The sequence below is a fragment of the Bubalus kerabau genome, chromosome 8, assembly GCF_029407905.1.
Source record: "Bubalus kerabau isolate K-KA32 ecotype Philippines breed swamp buffalo chromosome 8, PCC_UOA_SB_1v2, whole genome shotgun sequence".
In the NCBI taxonomy this organism is placed as follows: Eukaryota; Metazoa; Chordata; class Mammalia; order Artiodactyla; family Bovidae; genus Bubalus; species Bubalus kerabau.
In genome coordinates this window covers 8,776,735-8,793,211 of record NC_073631.1, presented here as the reverse complement: position 1 = coordinate 8,793,211, position 16,477 = coordinate 8,776,735, and the positions used below count along the sequence as shown (strand labels likewise).

General features: G+C 38.5%; 1 protein-coding gene across 5 annotated transcripts in view; it reads right to left on the bottom strand.

Annotated features, from left to right (window-relative positions):
* Positions 1–16,477, bottom strand: part of ZPBP (zona pellucida binding protein) — a 163,173-nt gene that overhangs the window by 127,034 nt on the left and 19,662 nt on the right. For 4 of the 5 annotated variants that reach the window (XR_008717529.1, XM_055589665.1, XM_055589666.1 and 1 more), the window contains one exon: positions 9,715–9,864. The exons of the other annotated variant lie outside the window; for it this stretch is intronic. Coding sequence is in view for 3 of the 4 variants with exons in the window: in XM_055589665.1 (XP_055445640.1) it covers positions 9,715–9,864 (150 nt within the window). In the remaining variant the exon portion in view is untranslated. The remainder of the gene's footprint in view (positions 1–9,714; positions 9,865–16,477) is intronic. 5 annotated transcript variants of the gene reach the window in all.

The window sequence follows — 16,477 nt, the reverse complement described above, 5'->3', positions numbered from 1 at the left end:
GAGAGGAGGTAGTGGGCTTACACATGTCTCTTGGGAAGCATCATGACTGTACACCTTCCCTCCTGTCCTAGATTTCTCTTATATACTCCTCTCTTGACCTCTTGGACTATCTATTGATCCCTGCTCCTGCTTGCTGGCTTTGCCGGCAGATTGGGTTTTGCCTCTTTTAATTCTATGAAGAGGTAGCTCTTCTCTGTCCTCCACTATCTCCCCGAGTTTGCTCAATTGCTAGGAGATTGAGCAAACTCGGGGAGATAGTGGAGGTCACAGGAGCCTGGCATGCTACCATCCATGAGATCGCAAAGAATGGATATGACTTAGCGACTCAACAACAGCCCTCCTCAACATCACATGGACCACATCCTGAGGAGAGATACCCTTCAGCTCTATTTGTTTCTTTCAGTGATAAAGGTAATCTGTTCAGTTGGCTCAGGGAGGTCTCCTCCCTCTGTCTCTAACGGATCTAGGTCCTGGGATTCTGGTTGCTTCTTCCCCCACTGTCTTTTATTCCTTTTCTTAACTAATCTAAGCGGCCTCCTCAAGCTAACCAATGTGGCAGATTTCAGGCATTCACAGGGACCCCACTGTTGACACTGGGAGAATGCCAGGACAAATAACTACTGTCTGACAAGGATCAATCAGACCCCTGTCTTATCAAAATACCCCCCAAAAAAATGGGGGCGACTACAAGCATCCTGAAGGACTCCCTGCTAGGATGCATATTAGCTAACTGGAGAAAATTTAGACAGGATGGTTTAAGGAAAAGAAATTAATTTTCTTTTGCAATACTGCATGATCCCAATACATACTAGGAAACCAAGAGATGTGGCCAAAAAAAAAAGTTGGATGACTGAATTACAATACCATCTTGCAGCTGGGCCTATTTTGTAAAAGGAAAGGAAAATGGCGGGGGGAGTAAGTCCCATCCATCCAAAGGTCCATGACGCTATTACAAAATCCAGGTCTGAAGAACTCCAGCCAGGTGTGCCTGGTTCACATCCCTTCAAAGTGCCTTCTTCCCCTTCAGGAGCTTGATGTTTCAGATGATCCCCTTACGACTTTACCTCCCTGAGATCCACAGCTGGGAAATCCTACTCCCCCCAATTCTGAGTGGGGACAGTCATCTAGACCATTTATCTGTAACTCCCCTTTGGGGACCTGAAAACCCTGCTGCTGCTGCTAAGTCGCTTCAGTCGTGTCAGACTCTGTGCGACCCCACAGACGGCAGCCCACCAGGCTCCCCTGCCCCTGGGATTCTCCAGGCAAGAACACTGGAGTGGGTTGCATTTCCTTCTTCAATGCATGAAAGTGAAAAGTGAAAGTGAAACCCTAGACCCCCATAAATCAGCTCATGGATTTGGCCTTTGTAGTATTTAACAATAGAGATAGGGTTGAAAGGGCAAAAAGGATTCAAAAGCTAACAGCACAATTACCAGAGGCAGCCCTAACCCATACACCACCTCAGGGTTACCCACCCTTGTGAAAACCCATGGTGAGGACAAGAACCAGGAAGCCTGGATCAAGCCTCTGTCTCACTGAGAAAATATCTGTTGTTTTAAGTGTGGCCAATAGGGTCACTGGAAAAACAAATGCTGCCTATATGGAAAAAGTCCACTGGGACTCTGCTTGATATGAAAATGAAAAGGTCACTGGAAGAGGAACTTCCCTCAGTCCCAAAGGGGACCTGGGGCTACCAAACCAATGATGGTAAGAGGACCGAAGACTGATGGAGCCCAGGACTTTCCCTGGCTCCCAAAGGATACCTGGTCATTTCTCCAGAGGAACCTGAGGTAATCTTTGATGTGGCAGGTAGGAAAGTCATTTTCTTACTAAATATGGGGACTGTCTACTGTGTGCTATCATGTCCCTGGACCCTTGTCTTCTCAATGTTGTATAACAGGGATGGACAGAAAGCCCAAACCAAGTAATCTACCCCTCCCCTCAACTGCTTGCTAGAAGGCTTTACCTTTGCACATCCATTTCTGCTCACATCCAAGTGCCCCATCTGCTTGTCGGGAAGGGACTTGCTCACTAAATTCCAGAAAACAGCCCAAGCTGGAGATCCTTATGGAGATGGCAGCCACCAGGACAAACAATTGGTCTTGGCCAGAGGAATCTAACACAGTCTCAAACTAGAGGAGATCACCATTCCATCCTGTCAGATACAAAACGACACCTGCCAAGAGCACTGCCAGTGCTTGGACAATGAGGGCGTCTGCCATCTGCCTCTGAGGAGACTGAACCTGTGCTGTGGCTGTTGACCTTCAACACCCCTGAAGGAGTTCAGGGTGGAGTGAGGCACTCTGTGCTCCAGGGAATCTGGTGGGGGACAGGTCTTTAGATAGTTAGATGTTTTCAGGAACTGACCTCATGATCCCAATCCTTGCATCTCTTCATATCTAGAAAAGCACTAACTCCCTTCATGAGGACCTCAGCATTTCATGACTAGCAGAAAATCTTTTATAAATTGAGTGCTTAATTGTACTGAACTTCCCCTTCACCAAAATTTTATATATTGACCTTCCCCCACTGCCTCTTGGGCGCAGTCTCTCAGAGCTATTTGAGGTGCTACCTCCTGGGATGCTATCCTCATTTTGCCCCAAATAAAACTTGATTCACTACTCTCAAGTTGCACATCTCTTTCAGTTGACAAGCCCATCTAAGCTGTAAAACTATGGGTGGCTGAACTGGTTCACAGTGTTAGGTGGTTTTCTTCCCTGCACCCAGACTCCCATTATCTATTTGCCTTTGAATGGACAAATCCAGACCCCATAGTGTCATGAATGGTTCCATCTGTGTGCTTACAGAATTCAAGAAGAGAGTGCCAATGGGAGAGGCAGTAGGCAAGCCTCCTCAGATCAAAGGTCTGAACACGAATATGCATGCTCATTCATGTCCAATTCTGCAACCCTATGGGCTGTCGCCCACCTGGCTCTTCTGTCCATGGGATTTTCCAGGCAAGAATACTGGAGTGGTTGCCACTTCTACCTCTAGGGGATCTTCCCAACTTGAGGATCAAACCCACATCTCCTGTGTCTCCTGCATTGCAGGCAGAAGATTTTTCACTACTTGAGCTATGTGGGAAGCTTCTTAAAGCCAGGGAGGATACCCAAAAGTGTTTGAAAATAGAGTACCAAAATGGGAGGCCACTGATCCAACTAAGCTAACCATGTGTATGTGCATTGCTCAGTCGCTCAGTTGTGTCCAACTCTTTGTGGCCCCATGGACTGTAGTCTGCCAGGCTCCTCTATCCATGGGATTCTCAAGGTAAGACTACTGCCCTGGGTAGTCATTCCCTTCTCCAGGGGATCTTCCTGGATAGAAACTTCAAAGAGGCCTTCTCCCCTAACCTACAGGAGGGAAAGTAAAACATCCCAACATGGGTAAATGGGTATATTAGTCCCTCAGTATCACTGAGAAGCCACCCAATCCTTTTTAAAAGGGGGGAAAAAAAAAAAACACAAAAAACTTTGTTTTACAAATCTAGTCTTTACAGGACCAGAGGTGTAGCTCCAAAAATAATTCAAAACCCAGCAATATTTTTAGCACTCCCAAAACCTTCCCCATCTATCTTAAGAGGTTTGTAAGTACTAAACAAAGGGGAAACAAAGTTATCCTAGGAGGGATTTGCCTGTGCCTTTAAGATGCAAATATCCTACCTGGTTTTTCTCTAGAAACCTTTCTCTATGCCATCTTTTTTAAATGTAAATTTTGAAAAAGTAAATAATTTGGAACTTGTCAAAGAAAAATACAAACTTTGAGCATCCTTTCCCTAAATATTAGTGAAACGGATTTAGCTATCTAGAGAAGTGAGCTTGATTTGTCCCATCTGCTAGAAATCCAAATTTAAACCAAACTCTTGCAGACAGATGGGTTTTACATTGCTGTACCTGATTCATGGCTGAAATTTGGAAGAGGAAATATGAGGCCTCTGTGTTTGTGTGTTAATTCACAAAAGAAGCTATATTTAATTGACTTAAGGGAAATTAAATGCTTATATAAATACTCAGACATATAAAGTAATGTGGCCAGAATGAAGTCATCTGGAAAGTATTCAGTACCAAACTGACATTTGGTACTGAAGGTAGCTTAAGCTTGTTGGTTTGATTAATATAGATTAATACAGACATAATACAGTCTCAGGAGTCATCAATGTTAAGCATAATACTTTTGTTGTACGTAGGTTTACTAGACTTTTGATCTCTTGAAAATCTGTCAGCAAGAAAAGTAATTTGGTGTGGAAAAATCTTTTAAGGAAAGTAAGATATGTTTTCAGTAAAAGAAGGCATGAGAATTTATGAAAAAGTATTGAAAGAGTTATGCACGATCAGGATTTTCTCAGATTGGATTGCATTTAGTTGGGTAAACTGATTATGTTGGTAGCAAGCTAAGGTAAGGCTTGGATTAAATTTTTCTTTCTGTTAAGAAAATAAAGTTTTCTTGGAATGCCATTTCTGATAAAATATTATGTGAGGTTCTTTGCTTTTAAGTGATTCTCCGTTTACTTGTGTTATCTCTTGTAACTCTGGTTAAGAAATAAGTATTGTCTCACAGTGACTGATGATTTTTGACCAAGTGTTTTAAAACTTTTTTCACAAACGTCCCAATACCAAATTTTAATCAAAGTGGATAAAACTAATTAGATCTTCAAATTTTCTTGAATTTTCAAGACTGAAAGAATATGACCTCAATACACAAAAAACAAGCTACACCAGTAAATTATGTAATTATAAAGACAGAATAAGTGCTTATTTCTACTTTTCCTCTTTACTGATTTAAAAAGCAATTATATAAAAGAATTTGTGTGCATGATGTTATCACTGGGACCAAACATAAATACAGATTTTCCAATAGAAACAGAAGGGAAGTAGGTAGAAGCAAGGCTGTATTAGCTTAAGAAATGATTACAGATGGAAGCTTGGAAGAATAGGAACATTTTAAGAAAATAAAAAATGATAAACAAGATTATGTAAAAAAGTCTATAAGTATATACTTGTTCTAATTTCAGCTTCTCTGAGATATATAAAATTATACAAAAAATAAATATAGAAATGTATTGTTAGTTTTGGAACATTTACAGATATAATATTTATAATATACCACAAAAAGCATGGAAAAGGAACGCATCTACTTAAGTTTAAGGTTTCTATATCTCACTAGAATTAAGTTAGTAAAGATATCAAGCTGATTCTGATAGGTTAAGATATATGTGGTAATCTCTAGAGAAATTAATAAGGAAATGACTCAAAATATATAGAGTAAAAATCACTAAAGTAATTAAAATGCTACATTAGAAAATATTCACTTAATTCACAAGATGTAATGTGAGAGGTGGACTGTGAAGAAAGCTGAGTGCTGAAGAATTGATGCTTTTGAACTGTGGTGTTGCAGAAGACTCTTGAGAGTCCCATGGACTGCAAGGAGATCCAACCAGTCCATCCTAAAGGAGACCCGTCCTGGGTATTCATTGGAAGGACTGATGCTGAGGCTGAAACTCCAATACTTTGGCCACCTCATGCAAAGAGCTGACTCATTGGAAAAGACTCTGATGCTGGGAGGGATTGGGGGCAGGAGGAGAAGGGGACAATAGAGGATGAGATGGCTGGATGGCATCACCGACTTGATGCACATGAGTTTGGGTGAACACCGGGAATTGGTGATGGACAGGGAGGCCTGGCATGCTGCAATTCATGGGATCGCAAAGAGTCAGACATGACTGAGCGACTGAACTGAACTGAATGAGAAATAGAGCAACACACAAGACAGGGAAATATAAAGTAAAATGATAAAGTATATCCAATTGTATAAATAACATTAAATGTGAATGAATTATTATATAATCAAAAGGCAGAGACTGTGAATCTGGATTTAAAAAGCAATGAACTTAGTGTCTACATGAGACACACATTAGATGCAAAGATACAAATAGACTGAAAGTGATGGTGGAAAATAATACACCATATATACAGCAATCACAAGAAAGTAGGAATGGCTATTCAACTGTCAAGCAGAGTAAACTTTAGAACGAACAAAAAATGCTACCATAGATAAAGGGCAACATTTTTTTTATGATTAAAAAAGACAACCTATCAGGAAGAGAGAAAAATATAAACACACACATCTAAGAACAAAGCACTAAAATGAAGCAAAAGAAGAAAAAAAGAAATAATCAAAGAAATAAACAATTAAAAATATTGCTCAGAGAATTCAATACCTCACTTACAATAATAAACGACTATGCAGAAATCAACAAGGACATACAACACTTAAATAACGCCAAAACCTAATATACATAAATGGTATCTACAGAACTCTCCATCTAGCAGCTGCAGAACATACATTCTTCCCAAGTGCTCATGGCACATTCTCAGGATAGAAACTATTTTAAGGGACAAATCAAAATAAATTTTAAAGGACTGAAATAATACAAAGTATTTTCTTTGACTGCTACTGCTAAGTCACTTTAGTCATGTCCGACTCTGGGTGACCCCATAATATAATAAAATTAGAGTTAATAGAAAAAAATATGAAAAATTCACAAATGTGTAGAAATTAAAGAACATAATTCTAAGTAGCCAATGTGTCAAAGAAGAAATCAAAAGAGAAGTTAGGGAAAAAAAATCTGAAGGACTTCCCTGGTGGTCCCGTGGTTAAAAATCCAACTGCCAATGCAGGAACAGACATTTGATCCCTAGTCTGGTAAGACTCCACATGCTGCAGGGCAACTAAGCCCATGTGCCACAACTACTGAGATCAAGCCCTAGAACCCATGTTCTGCAACACGAGAAGCCACTGCAATGAGAAGCCCACCCACTGCAACTGGAAACTAGCCCCCACTCACCACAACTAGCGAAAGCCTGTGCACAGCAACAAAGATCCAGCATAGCCAAAAATAAATTTAAAAATCTAAAAAGAATGCCTTGCAAAAATAAGTATTATATGTGTTTTGCTCTTACTATAGTTATACATAAAAAGACAGCATTACCTGGCACATAATAAATGCTCAGCAAATACTGGCTATCATTTTCCTTACTATAAATCAGCATTCATTTTAAGCACTGTTACATTTCTTAGCTTATGTGAATATACCCTTATGAGAGATTCCAAAGTATAGCTGCTATAAACTATATAAACTACATAAAATAACATATCTATATCATCAGTTCAGTTCAGTCGCTCAGTCATGTCCAATTCTTTCCGACCCCATGGACAGCAGCATGCCAGGCATCCCTGTCAATCAACAACTCCCAAAGCTTGTTCAAACTCATGTCCATTGAGTCAGTGATGCCATCCAACCATCTCATCCTCTGTCATCCCCTTCTCATGCCTTCAATCTTTCCCAGCATCAGGGTCTTTTCCAGTGAGTTAGTTCTTTGCATCAGGTGGCCAAAGTATTGGAGCTTCAGCTTCAGCATCAGTCCTTCCAAAGAATATTCAGGACAGATTTCCTTCAGAATTGACTGGTTTGATCTCCCTGCAATCCAAGGGACTCTAAAGAGTCTTCTCCAACACCACAGTTCAAAAGCATCAGTTCTTTGGCACTTAGCTTTCTTTGTGGTCTAACTCTCACATCCATACATGACTACTGGAAAAACCATAGCTTTGACTAGATGGACCTTTGTGGGCAAAGTAATGTCTCTGCTATAGGTTGGTCATAACTTTTCTTCCAAGGAGTAAGCGTCTTTTAATTTCATGGCTGCAGTCACCATCTGCAGTGATTTTGGAATCCAAAAAAATAAAATTGGTCACTGTTTCCACTGTTTCCCCATCTATTTGCCATGAAGTGATGGGACCGGATGCCATGATCTTAGTTTTCTGAATATTGAGTTTCAAGCCAACTTTTTCACTCTCCTCTTTCACTTTCATCAAGAGGCTCTTCAGTTCTTCACTTTCTGCCATAAGGGTGGTGTCATCTGCATATCTGAGGTTATTGATATTTCCCCAGCAATCTTGATTTCAGTTTGTGCTTCATCCAGTGCAGCATTTCTCATGATGTGCTCTGCATTTAAGTTAAATAAGCAGGGTGACAATATACAGCCTTCATATAATCCTTTCCCGATTTGGAACCAGTCTGTTGTTCCATGTCCAATTCCAACTGTTGCTTCATGATCTGAATACAGATTTCTCAGGAGGCAGGTCAGATGGTCTGGTATTCCCATCTCTTGAAGAATTTTCCAGTTTGTTGTGATCTACAGTCAAAGGCTTTGGCATAATCAATAAAGCAGAAATAGATGCTTTTCTGGACCTCTCTTGCTTTTTCTATGAACCAATGGATGTTAGCAATTGATCTCTGGTTCCTCTGCCTTTTTTAAATCCAGCTTGAACATCTGGAAGTTCACATACTGTTGAAGCCTGGCTTGGAGAATTTTGAGTATTGCTTTGCAAGCGTGTGGTATGAGTGGCATTATGCAACAATTTGAACATTCTTTGGCATTGACCTTTTCCAGACCTGTGGCCACTGCTGAGTTTTCCAAACTTGCTGGCATATTGAGTGCAGCACTTTAACAGCATCATCTTTTAGGATTTGAAATAGCTTAACTGGAGCTATATCAAGCCTATATCATATATTATAGAAAAAAACTACAACAAAAATGAAGTGTGGCTGATTATAAAGTTTAAACAAATTATTTGCCTAACAAAGTTAATATAATTTCTCATGAAAATTATGTCTTTCTTTGAATATATGGGATAGTGTTTTTTATTGACCAAAAAATGATCAAGAAACTATTAATAATTCAGCCATTTTCTGTATCCCAGCTGTGAAAATAATGGTACATTAGTTTCCTACTGCTTCCAATGGTATATTAACTTCTTAAGCTACATACATAGTCACTTAAAATAACACAAATATATTATCTTACAGTTTCAGAGATCAGAAGTTCAAGGTGAGTCTTACAAGGCTGAAATCAAGGTACATTCACTTTGGAAGCTCCAGGGGGTTCCCACTTCTCTGCCACCTCCAGGATCTAGAGATCTGCTGCCTCCTTAGCTTACGGCCCCTCTCTCCAGCCTCTCATTTCATCATATTTTTTTTTTTCTGCCTTTGGCCTTCTTGCATTCCTCTTTAAGGACTCTTGTGGATGCCCAGGGCCAGTCCAAGTAATTAAGGATGCTCTCTCATCTCAAGATCTTCACTTAATTGTACCTATAAAACCTGCTACTGTAGGGTAACAGGTTTAGAAACTCTGAAGGTGAGACAAGGGCATCCTTGACAACCATGACTCTGTCTCCATATGTAGGTCCCACCAATGACAGGGAACCTCCATTCAGGCTGTTCCCCTGGCCACTCCACTACTAATTCAGCTGTCAGTCTCAGACATCAACAGATCCAACTGTTATCACAAAAGGGTTTTACACACAGTGGCAACTCATGTTCTTGTTCAGGAGGATGGCAGTGAACCATCAAAAATGATACTCAGAATTTAAAGGCAGAACAGAATACAGTATCACCCTCATACTCTGAAAACATGACTTCTCTACCATCCTGTTTTTATTCACTGTCTTAAATTGATCTGTAAAAGTCAACATTCTCCTGAAGAAAAAAGAACTTCCCTTACCACTAACTGCTTACAAAGCACTTTGCAAAATACAAGCAGGCATAAATTTTTCTTTAAGACTAAAAATAACAAAATCCCTTTAAAACAAACTTGTTAAAATATGTAAATATTTGAAAACGTTAAGAAATATTAAACTAGAACTAAAACCTTTTCTTACCATATACAACATATTTCAGTTGGAGATTTTTGATGACTTCTTCCACAGTAGGTTTATACTCCAGAAAACATGTGTAAACACCACTCATGCTTTCCTCAAAGTTCTGGAATACAAGGCTTCCTGTGGAGGTGATTTGTGCAGTGCTGTTTTCTAATAGATAAGAAGATACAGTGATCAGTGGCTTAAATAACATGAGACGGAGATAAAGTAACAAGCTATTTTCTAAACGGAGAAAAGCCATCCAAATTTACCTGCTATACATTAAAGAAGTCGAGGGAACACAGTCATTGTGTCTGGTGTTTCTTGACAGTAGGTGCCAAGATGTACTTCTGAGTATCAGAATTTCACTAATCAGAATTCATGAAGTATGTAGCTGCCTAAGTGGTAAGAGGCTAAAAATCACACATACATGATGTGCTCCTAATCTGCCTGCTGCATTGAGATGGCATGATCAACATTCATAAACATATCAAATACTATATATTTATATATACTGTCAAGTAACTATATCTATATATATGCATATAAATATTTTATAGATGAGTTATGTTCTCAGTTAGCATATAAACTATATATTAAAAGGATGAAACACTGTATCTAGAACAAAGACTTAATATAATCACTGACAACTAGGGATTGGTTGTCATTACACAGGTATTAGGCAAAAGCTGGATTACAACTCTAAGGGTTGCACAAGAAAGAAAATATAGGTTGGATAACTTCATGCCCAGAGTCACAATCAGAACTGCTGTGCTAAAAGTCAGAACTGGATGTAAGATCTCTTGCAACTTCAACATTACTTAAAGTAGCAAATTGGAGAAAGCAGTGTTATGTGATGGAAAAGAAGCCTGATTTAAAAGGATTAGGACTTGGATTTGAGGTGTACCTTTCTCACAAACTGTAACTAAGGGATAATCACAATCTTTTGTGATTCATTTGTACAACAAAGAATCATAAAATATGATAATATATCTCATAGAATTGTTTTTGTATAACAAATCAAAGAACGCTAAATTACTTGAAAAAGCTGTAAGTCCTTAAGCAATTAAAGGTTGTTATTCTGAAAGTTCATAACCATGGTTCTGCAATAGAAAAATTATTAGACATTAAAACTCACTTACTTAATAATTTAATAAACCATTCATAACAATTGAAAATATTATCTCAGTAAATAATTGTTCATCATTTTCTATTTTAAGAAAATAATTTATTGCCTATAATTGTCAAATTGAAATTTATTTTGAAGCAATTACTTCAAAATAAGACAAAAAAATTAGTGTTATTATTAAGCAATTTTCATCATTAATTTTTCACTAAAAATCTGTTCAGTTTCTAGACATGAAAAGCCCTGTTTCAGATACTGAAGGAGAAATGAATAGATGGATACACCTGTCCTCAAGTGCTTTACTTAGAGCATTATGCCTTGAGAACTCCCATTTCTATATCCTGGATGAAGCTGAAAAATGTGACATAAATTTAGAATGCATTTCTATTGTATTGCCTATTTCCTCATGAATATCTTTTAATGAAAGAGTATATATTTATCATAACATATTGTCTCTTTTTTGGAACAGATAAAACTTTTTCAAGTGCCTGATATACTGTATTTCAGCAAAGACTCATATATCATATCATATGATAAAAGGTTCCCACAAGTTGTAAAGAAATTTTAGAATAATATGTCAGCAATGAGGCTATGTATTCCCTGGCATTAATTTGAAACTGAAATTTCCCCAAACAGAAGTATCAATTTAAAAATGTATTAATATATATGAATGCCTACTACAACATTAAATATAATGACAACCAGAAAATCTAGTATCATTACAATTTGTAAGAAAATACTCTCCAGCTACATTCTTATTTTAAAACATTTAAAAGTCAAACACTTTGAAGAAATGCCCAGGGATTTCACAGGCAGGAGAAGAATCCACTTAACAAATACCACTTACCAAACTGACTGTTAAATAACTAAGTTTAAATGGGATGCAATAACGTATCTCTATAAGAACTCATATAACAACAGTCAATAAATAATTGAACTAAACTCTGTACTTTTCTCTCTAGAATTTAGCTTGGTCATCTAAAACTTTAGAGTTGGATTCAATTTCTAGAAACCCATGCCTCAGAGCTCTCTAAAATTACATGGCAGAATTTAAGCACAATTTCATTTTAGCTTACTCTTTCAAAAAATAGGTTTATCCTTTTGCTTTCTGCTCAGATACAGAGAGTAAATATAAGAGCATCAACATCATACAACAATAAGGGAAAAGACAGACAAAGTGTCAGTCAATGAACTCTCTTGAACCTATCAAACCCCTCAGGAAGGTAGGGCCACCAATCACCTGAAATCTAGGAATGTACAGTGCCTACAAGGAGAGCCTGAACCCAAGCATTTGCTTCAAAATTGGCTGAAAGGCTTCAGTGAATTGCTAAACCCAAGTGCTAACTAGGAATCAGTGAACTAAAATGGACTGGAATGGGTGAATTTAACTCAGATGACCATTATATCTACTATTGCAAGCGGGAATCCCTTAGAAGAAATGGAGTAGCCATCACGGTCAACAAAAGAGTCTGAAATGCAGTACTTGGATGCAATCTCAAAAACGACAGAATTATCTCTGTTCATTTCCAAGGCAAACCATTCAGTATCACAGTAATCCAAGCCTATGCCCCAACCAGTAATGCTGAAGAAGCTGAAGTTGAATGGTTCTATGAAGACCTCCAAGACCTTTTAGAACTAACACCCAAAAAAGATGTCCTTTTCATTATAGGAGACTGGAATGCAAAAGTAGGAAGTCAAGAAACACCTGGGGTAACAGGCAAATTTGGCATTTGGAATACAGAATTAAGCAGGGCAAAGGCTAATAGAGTTTTGACAAGAGAATGCACTGGTCACAGCAAACACCCTTTTCCAACAACACAAGAGAAGACTCTACACATGGACATCATCAGATGGTCAACACTGAAATCAGACTGATTCTATTCTTTGCAGCCAAAGACAGAGAAGCTCTATAAAGGGAGCAAAAACAAGACCAGGAGCTGACTGTGGCTCAGATCATGAACTGCTTATTGCCAAATTCAGACTTAAATTGAAGAAAGTAGGGAAAACCACTAGACCATTCAGGTATGACCTAAATCAAATCCCTTATGATTATTCAGTGGAAGTGAGAAATAGATTTAAGGGACTAGATAGGACAGAGTGTCTGATGAATTATGGACAGAGGTTCGTGACATTGTACAGGAGAGGGGATCAAGACCATCCCCATGGAAAAGAAATGCAAAAAAGCAAAATGGCTGTCTGAGGAGGCCTTACAAATAGTTGTGAAAAGAAGAGAAATGAAAAGCAAAGGAGAAAAGGAAAGACATAAACATCTGAATGCAGAGTTCCAAAGAATAGCAAGGAGAGATAAGAAAGCCTTCCTCAGCGATCAATGCAAAGAAATAGAGGAAAACAACAGAATGGGAAAGACTAGAGATCTCTTCAAGAAAATTAGAGATACCAAGGGAACATTTCATGCAAAGATGGGCTTGAGAAAGGACAGAAATGGTATGGACCTAACAGAAGATATTAAGAGGTGGCAAGAATACACAGAAGAACTGTACAAAAAAGATCTTCATAACCCAGATAATCACGATGGTGTGATCACTCACCTAGAGCCAGACATCCTGGAATGTGAAGGCAAGTGGGCCTTAGAAAGCATCACTATGAACAAAGCTAGTGGAGGTGATGGAATTCCAGTTGAGCTATTTCAAATCCTGAAAGACGATGCTGCAAAAGTGCTGCACTCAATATGCCAGCAAATTTGGAAAACTCAGCAGTGGCCACAGGACTTGAAAAGGTCCATTTTCATTCCAATCCCAAAGAAAGGCAATGCCAAAGAATGCTCAAACTACCACACAATTGCACTCATCTCACATGCTAGTATATAGTAATGCTCAAAATTCTCCAAGCCAGGTTTCAGCAATACATGATACGTAAACTTCCAGATGTTCAAGCTGGTTTTAGAAAAGGCAGAGGAACCAGAGATCAAATTGCCAACATCTACTGGATCATCAAAAAAGCAAGAGAATTCCAGAAAAACATCTATTTCTGCTTTATTGACTATGCCAAAGCCTTTGACTGTGTGGATCACAATAAACTGTGGAAAATTCTTCAAGAGATGGGAATACCAGACCACCTGACCTGCCTTTTGAGAAACCTATATGCAGGTCAGGAAGCAACAGTTAGAACTGGACATGGAACAATAGACTGGTTCCAAATAGGAAAGGGAGTACTTCAAGGCTGTATATTGTCACCCTGCTTATTTAACTTCTATGCAGAGTACATCATGAGAAATGCTGGGCTGGAAGAAGCACAAACTGGAATCAAGATTGCTGGGAGAAATATCAATAACGTCAGATATGCAGATGACACCACCCTTATGGCAGAAAGTGAAGAGGAACTCAAAAGCCTCTTGATGAAAGTGAAAGAGGAGAGTGAAAAAGTTGGCTTAAAGCTCAACATTCAGAAAACGAAGATCATGGCATCTGGTCCCATCACTTCATGAGAAATAGATGGGGAAACAGTGGAAACAGTGTCAGAGTTTATTTTTTTGGGTTCCAAAATCACTGAAGATGGTGATTGCAGCCATGAATTAAAAGACGCTTACTCCTTGGAAGGAAAGTTATAACCAACCTAGATAACATATTAAAAAACATAGACATTACTTTGCCAACAAAGGCCCATCTAGTCAAGGCTATGGTTTTTCCAGTGGTCATGTATGGATGTGAGAGTTGGACTGTGAAGAAAGCTGAGTGCTGAAGAATTGATGCTTTTGAACTGTGGTGTTGGAGAAGACTCTTGAGAGTCCCTTGGACTGCACTGAGTCCATTCTAAACTAGTCCATCCTAAAGGAGATCAGTCCTGGGTGTTCATTGGAAGGACTGATGCTAAAGCTGAAACTCCAGTACTTTGGCCATCTCATGCAAAGAGTTGACTCATTGGAAAAGACCATGATGCTGGGAGGGATTGGGGGCAGGAGGAGAAGGGGACGACAGAGGATGAGATGGCTGGATGGCATCACCGACTCGATGGACATGTGTTTGGGTGAACTCCAGGAGTTGGTGATGGACAGGGAGGCCTGGCGTGCTGCAATTCATGGTGTCACAAAGAGTCAGACACGACTGAGTGACTGAACTGAACTGACTGAAACAGTGTGTGCATGTGAAACCTCTGAGGATCAGAGATGGGGGATGGGTAGAGGAAGTTGCACCCTCCTACAGGCTTTGTCCTTCATGAAAATCTCTGGGTGTTCAAAAGGAATATTAAAGAAACCCTAAAAAAAAAAAAAAAAAAAAAAAAAAAATAAAGAAACCCTGAGCAAGAGTCTCACCGGGTGCTGGCTGGAGGGGGTCCAGAAGCCCTGTCAAAACTCTACCCACATTCATTTCCCCTGCCTCTAGGTAAGGAGCAATGTTTTAACCTACAATGGGAGAAGAAACAAAAATCATTATCAAGAGCACTGGGGAAACATTTTGCCACAAGGGAAGGAAACAGGAAGGAAAAAAAATCATCCTTGAGGCAGAGTCAGCAAGAAGTACCAGGCAAACACTAAAGCTGGATGGAGGATAGGATGAAGCAATTCTGAAGGCCATACCTACAAGATCAGGGATATCACACCTGTCTAAGGCTTAATCCGAACACTAGAGATCTCCTCTCTCCCAACTGCCCATCACTAATAAGAGCCTAGCAACACAGTTAAATCAAGCTAAGAGAGTAGTAAGAAAGAGATTCTCTCTGAGGAAATCAGAAAAAGAGAAATCAAAGCCAAAGATGAGATACTGGAGATAAAAAAATTTTTAGTAACCATGGCAATAACCAATATCAAAGTCAGACAATTCTTGACTAATAAAAACTCCTAATAGTAAGGTTTAATACTATTTTTAAAAGTGTTCATCTCAAATATAACAATACTTAACTCAATGTTTACTATCTTATTCAAAATGTCAAACTTTAACAAAAATTAAGAAGCATACAGATAGGTAAAAAATGACACATTTCCAAAACACCAAGCTATGACACAGATGTCAGAAGTATCAGACAGTTTACTTAAGATAACTATGAAAGATACATTAAATAATTTAATGGAAAATTTTATAGAAAGCATGCAAGATCAGATAGGAGATTTCAGTAGAGATTGAAACTCTATGAAATAATTGAATGGAAATATTGGAACTAAAACCAAAACAAACAAAAATTATTAAAAAAAAAAAGTAATACAGATGAAGTTTTCCTCCAATGGGCTCATAAAGAGGCTTGACATGGCTAAGAAAAGAATCAATGACTTGAAGTTAGGTCAAAAGAAATTTACCAAGCCAGAATCACAAAGAGAAAAATACGTCCAAGAAGAATGAATCCAAGAGTTACAGAACAATTTCAAACAGTGTTCATAAGGGTGATAGAAACATCAGAAACAGCAGAGGAACAGGAATGAGCAGAAGAAACACTGGAAAATAAAGTGACTGAGAATTTAAAAATTAATGACAAACAAAAAAACAGATTCAAGAAGCTTACAGAAAACAAAGAAGAATAATACAAATAACAACAACAACAACAAAATGCATTTAGTGTTTAAATCACTGAAGTGAAAGGAAAAGAGAAAACCTTGAAATTAATCAGAAAAAAATGGCATAGTGCCTACAGAGAGACAAAACAAGTCTATAGCAGCCTTCTCATAAGAAACTGTGAAAGCAAAAATAATACAGAATGCCATCTTTGGAA